A 6001-nucleotide genomic window follows, 5' to 3' on the forward strand; every position below is an offset into this window, starting at 1 on the left:
CAGACATTTTCTGACCGTAATTATCACAGTTCTCAGAGTCAGTGAACGCACCGGGACTGAAGTTACCACCCTCATCGATTTTGATTGGTCCTCCGCGTTAGCCCCGCCCCCACAAGCCACAATCGGGCCAAAGGTTTTGAAGATGAAATTTTCTGATTTGAAAACCAAAAATTAAGACCTTAAAGAGAAAAAAAAAAGTTTTGAATTTAAAATTTTGAGTTTTGAAACCTAAAAATTGAAACATTTGGAGCTGAAAATAATTGTTTATTTTAGAATTGCAAAAAGTTTTTGGATAATTTTACATTTTCTTTGGCCAAACGACCAATATTTTTTTCAAAATGTTTTATTTGGGTTTCAAATCTTTACGACCCCGTTTTCAGCTCCAGACTGATCTTCATAAAATCCAAATGTCTTCAAAAACGGACTAATTTTCCTGTCTTTAATCTGAACAGAATCATCTGCATCCAAACACTCCGCACCTCGAAGCGCGTCTTGATGACGGTGAAGGGCAGCATGCAGACTCCCGCCACGGCTCTGGCGCCCGCCCCCAGCAGCACGGCCTCGCCGGCGTTGGGCGCTCGGTCCAGGAAGAAGTGCTGCTTCAGCGAGTAAAAGGTGCTGAAGTAGATTCCCACGCCGGGGATGCAGCGCACGAACGACTGCAAACGCAGAAACACAAGATGATGATGACGATGATGATGACGATGGTTTTCTTTTCATTTGGTTTGAGGCCCCTCGTTTCCATGAAAACCGGGTTTTTGGGGTTTTAACATCTTCTTGAAGCATTTATCTCATGATGGAGGACATGTATAAAAGAAATTGAGATTTAATTTGTTCAAAAATGGTGTCTAAATCCAAAAACTAGAAAGATTAAAAAAGAAAGACAAATCTCCTAGTTACTCACCGGTGAAACTCCCTTCCACAGGCTGAAGAAATTCTCTGTTTTTATGACGTTGATGAAAACTCGGAACATTCCCACGTTTGGAGCTCTAAAATGACAGAAAGTTAATTTTAAGTGCTAAAATTTATGAGCATAATTACCATAAAAAATTGGGTTTCATGAAAAAGAAAAATCACAAAAGAAATGATGGATTTAAGCCAAACTATTTCAATAAAATCCAAACTGTAACTGAACCATGTGACGGTTCAGCTCCACGTTCCTGCTGTGACTAATGACTTTATTTAGGTCAAGCAAACACATTCACACTGACTGGAGGGTTGAAAATCTCTAGCTTGTGTCTACACATTAAGGAAGTGTTTGTGCTGGTGCACGCACCCCGGTTTGGCGTTGTTCTGCAGAGTCTGCAGCCGCGTCTTGACCAGATCCAACGGCTGGAAGAGCAGCGTGGAGCAGGTGCCGCTCAGAGAGCCGCACATGAAGGCTTTGAGAGCCGGGTGAGCCTGAGGATGACGATGATGATGGAGGACAGAGCGAGGGATGAGGGAACACAGGAACGGAAACACATGAAGGCAGAAGACGGCGGAGACGGGAAATGAGACCGAGCGGCAAAGATAAAGGATTAGTTTAATGTATTCCTGTTCATCAAATGGACATATCTGAACAAAATACAGTTGATTCGATTCCAACAGAATGTACATAAACAGATAAAAATGCAGAAAATTAGCCACAAACACAAAATAATCAGACTGAAATGTTACTGCGACATTTGCATTAAAATGCTGGGGGGAAAAAAAGAAAAGACCAGGAGCCTGCGGCGGCACCGAGGCCAGGTTCCCACACAGTGGAGATGATGGAGATCCACTCAGACATTTCACACAAACACACACACAAGTACACAAACACACACAGACACACAGTCTGCAGCTTCACTGCATATCAAACCAAATTACAGTCATTTTCCTGACATTACAAAACAGCTCAAGTCCAATCACTAAAGCGACGGCGAGCACAGACTGGAGCATTTCTTTAACACTCCAGAACACGCACAACGGCTGCTGGCTAAGATCAAACCGGACCTCGGCGTGATCCGCGGCTGAGTCCGAACATCATGACATAAAGACGGGGGCAAATAAACGCGCTCGAGGGTGAACTGTTGCTCCGAAACGGAAAACCGCTCGCACAGAAACCTCCGCTCCGAACGGAAACAATCACGACACAAAGCCCAATTCTGAACGAACAGCTAAGACGCCGGGCGCAGACGGTCCTACCTTCCCCAGGATGCCCGGGGTCGGACTCGGAGTGTCCCGTTTCTCCTGCATCGTGACCTCGTTCACCTCTCTGCCATCTCGCAGCGACACATATGACAACGAGGAGTATGAAGCTCCATCTCTGGCGTGGACCTTCTTTCTTTCTCTCTCCCACCGATCAGCTGCTTCAAGCCCTCCCTCCCCCCGTTTAATCCTCCCGCGTTCGTCCACGAGTCGCTCTTTATCTTTCGCAAACACACTTGCACCAAGAGTCCCCTCCTCTCTGCCAAATTTCATCTTTATTAAACTGAATACGCAGAAAAATGTCAAATAGCACTGAAAATATAGGTCACAGACATAATGTAAACACAGAAGTGTGTCTACATAAGTTATAATGGCCAAAAAAAGAAAAATCTTTGAGCAATTTATTATTTTTGGTGGCTGGTTTTAGTTGGTGTTACAAAAAATTAAACAAACAAACTGAAAATTGATCAAATTACCTTCAAAACACAGAAAAAATGGGGGGGTTCTTGGGGCTAATCATTGTATTTTAAATCAATTAATTTATGTAATCTGACTAGCTTGTCTACCTTACACCTATCTCATTAACCAGGTCAAATTTTAGGACATAAATAACATAATTGACAGAACATTTCACCTTAGATTATATTATATTATATTATTCAGTTTATTATAATATATTATATTATTATATTGTTAAATTCTGTTTTCTACCATCAGATTAGCTCCCGGCATCATTTTTTTCTGCAAGTGAAACCAAAGCTGTGTCAAAATGAATTAAAACTAATCAATTTAGCAGCATATATGCAACGAGATTTGCAGTGGTGCTTTGTGGGAAGGTTTGAATCCCAGATGGAGTCATTAATTGGACAGTTTTAGTGTTTTGTTATCCCTTAAACACTTTAGTTTCACAAAACATGACAAGGCAGTGCAGCAAAAAGACCATGAGTATGAATTGGAACATTATTATTCAATTATATATATATATGCATGTATAAAATTTAAAAAAAAAATGTAAAGTTATTTACTGAATTGAAGAGATTAGTAGTTCTGGGGTTTAAAAGTGTTGAAATGTTTTTTTTTTTTTTTAATTAAAAAAAAACACTGATAGCAAAAGAGCTGCCTTTGAAATCATTCAAACGACTAACTAAAAACAAACAAATGGTGCGATTAACAACTATAAAGCTAACACTCATAAGAGCCGGTCAAAATATACACATAAGGTTGTTTGGTTGGTAAACAATGATTGACCATTAAAAAGTTCTCACCGTTGCTAGCTCCATGTTAGCTCTGGACGAGGAGTCGGACTCCAGTTTACCCCCCAAATCTGCCGGATTGAAGCTGGTTAATTTCAGCTGAAGTTACTGAAAACAAAATAAACAATAAATAAACCACAACAGCCATAAATCCACCGTACAACACGCCGGCAGCTGCATGCTAGCTAGGCTAGCCGGCTAGCTACTTGACTGACCGGCTAACAGCCAAAATAAGTTAATATGACGTCTTTAGTCTTTGACACGGAGGCAGCTTGTGTTTACTTTTTACCACGTTTGAATAACGAGCAAAATCCTGGTAAAATAATTAAGATGAACAGTATGTCACTGAATGTAAGACAGCTAGCCGCTGATAGCAGAGATTGTTAGCTTTTCATGTTGTCTACCATGCTAACAAGCTAACATCAAGAGCTAGCAACTTACCTGCTACGCGTCAGGGATCGATGGAGACAGTTGGCCTTTTTAGCCACATATTTTCACCCTGAGACAAAATTAAACAAACTTTTAGAGTTAGATAAAATTTAAAGAAACTCTGAGTAAAAAAAACAAAACTTTCTTCCGTAAGAACTTACATTCCGCTATGTTAGCATCCCGGTTAGTGTAAATATGTGATTTCAGCGTCGCTTTGCTTATGAAATGATTATCTACAACTCCTGGAGTTTTATTTTTATTTTTTCTCCCAAAAAAGTTTTCTTACGTCAACATAGAGCTGCAGCAGCTGTTACCGTCTGCAAAGTTCACACCGACTGACAGCTGCAGCATCCCGGTGGTAAAGTCAAACACCGCAGCACCTGCGCGCTACCACGGGCATCAACACCGTAATGCAGCCTCATCTGAACCGGCTACCGGACGGATCCAGAACAGCGAGTCGCTTCGCTGCGACAGAACTCCATCCACGGTATTTAGAAACGTGAAGCATGATGAGCACCCGGCTAAAAATGACAGTCACCCGTACAGGTCACGTGGGGTTCAAACTGTGGTGCGCGTCTGTTCTGGACATTACGGGAATGTAAAACACAAGTTATTTATTTATTTAATTAACCAAAGAAAGTAAAAAAAAATACTTAAAAAATATTTATTGAACATTTTGATAAGCAGGAAAATAGGTAAATCAATAGAAAAAAGGAGTATAAAACCAAAACAATTATTAAGCCGGGAGGACACATCACAAACTGTCAGTCTTCACAGCTTTTTTGTTATTTTAATGATTTATACTGTGGATTGAGAGTTTTAATTCACACATGAAAGCAACACAACATGTTTTTTTACCTGAGTATTTACATTTGTGGATATGGAATTTTGCCAAAATAAGAATTAGATTTATTATAAAGACATTTTCAGCTTTGTTGATCTGATCTATTGGAAAAAACGAACAATACATCTTTCCAAAAATAGGTTAAAACAAACATCCACTTTTTTATGAATCCAATCACAAATGTTTTGTTAAAAAACTTTAACACATGGACAGTTCCAAAACAAATGCACAATAGTATCATCGGAATTAGTACAAAAACTACAAAGACTATCAATTTAATCTATACTGAATATAAGCTTTAGTGGGTTAATGTACAAATGAGATTTTTATTTTATTAGTGAGCTAATGTACTGGGTAACAACCAAACCTCCTTCCATCAGTCACAAACCTATTCCAATAAGATACACTAGGGGGCAGTGTTGCAACCGCATCTGGAACAGTGCTCTGATGAATCTGTTCTTGTTCTTTGGGTTACAGGACAGACAGATTTTCCCCACAGGAGTCTCAGCCAGAGAAAGAGAATTATTTTCAAATTGAGCATACAGACCCCAGAAGAAATCACTCCAAATACTTTGGCGTACTCTGAAGGAGAAATGGGGAGGTTAAATTTAAATAGAAATTCTTCATACCTAAGAAGACGACCTTGATTGTTAAATAATTGATCCACAAAAATAATGTAGATACAATACCAATAATCTAAAAAGGGATTTATGTTTATATAATATTTTCTTATTTTTCTAAATGTATTTATGTTGTGTTTAAATAAGAGACCATAAGAAAAAGGTTTGGTGATGAAACACTGAGAACGAGTGGGATTTTATCTACAGCCAATTTATTTATCGTGCTGAACTGGTGTAGAGCGGTCTGTCATGAGCACAATATAAAATAATGTGATTATTTCAGTATTATGTATAATTTTGTATTTGTATTGAATATGTAATAATCCAAATAATCTATGATCGGATGAAACGATGGACTGTTAGGGCCACCATGAAAGAAAGATAATTAAAACAGAATAAAGTTGTAAAACTTTTGGGGAAAAAAGTGAACTTTTCACAGGAACATGATTATAAATTTGTGGCTTAAAAAAGTTGTAATTTTACATTTTTAAATAAAGTTGTTCATCCTACACTTGTTAGAGGCAAATATTGAAAATACATTTCTCCATCCCATTGCTCTGAATTGTCTGCAACACAAGGTAATGTTGGATAGTATTTTAAACATTTCAAAAGCTAAATGGGAAATTTTATTTTATTACAAGACATTTTCTTTGTATAATCTTGACTTTTTTTCATAAGTTTAC

General features: G+C 38.5%; 2 protein-coding genes across 7 annotated transcripts in view; one reads left to right on the forward strand and one right to left on the reverse strand.

Annotated features, from left to right (window-relative positions):
- LOC112157183 (B-cell receptor CD22) overlaps nt 1-6001 on the forward strand; it is an 821740-nt gene that overhangs the window by 50511 nt on the left and 765228 nt on the right. The gene's annotated exons all lie outside the window — the stretch shown is intronic.
- LOC112157191 (mitochondrial glycine transporter B) lies at nt 480-4566 on the reverse strand (the record flags this gene model as incomplete). 4 transcript variants are annotated; one of them, XM_036214177.1, is given in 6 exon segments in its annotated part: nt 480-659; nt 905-989; nt 1277-1401; nt 3438-3496; nt 3867-3924; nt 4016-4566. In XM_036214177.1, coding segments are annotated over 4 exon segments (405 nt in total), but the record flags the coding sequence as incomplete, so codon positions are not given.

The sequence above is a fragment of the Oryzias melastigma genome, linkage group LG1 (genome assembly GCF_002922805.2).
Source record: "Oryzias melastigma strain HK-1 linkage group LG1, ASM292280v2, whole genome shotgun sequence".
NCBI classification, from domain to species: domain Eukaryota; kingdom Metazoa; phylum Chordata; class Actinopteri; order Beloniformes; family Adrianichthyidae; genus Oryzias; species Oryzias melastigma.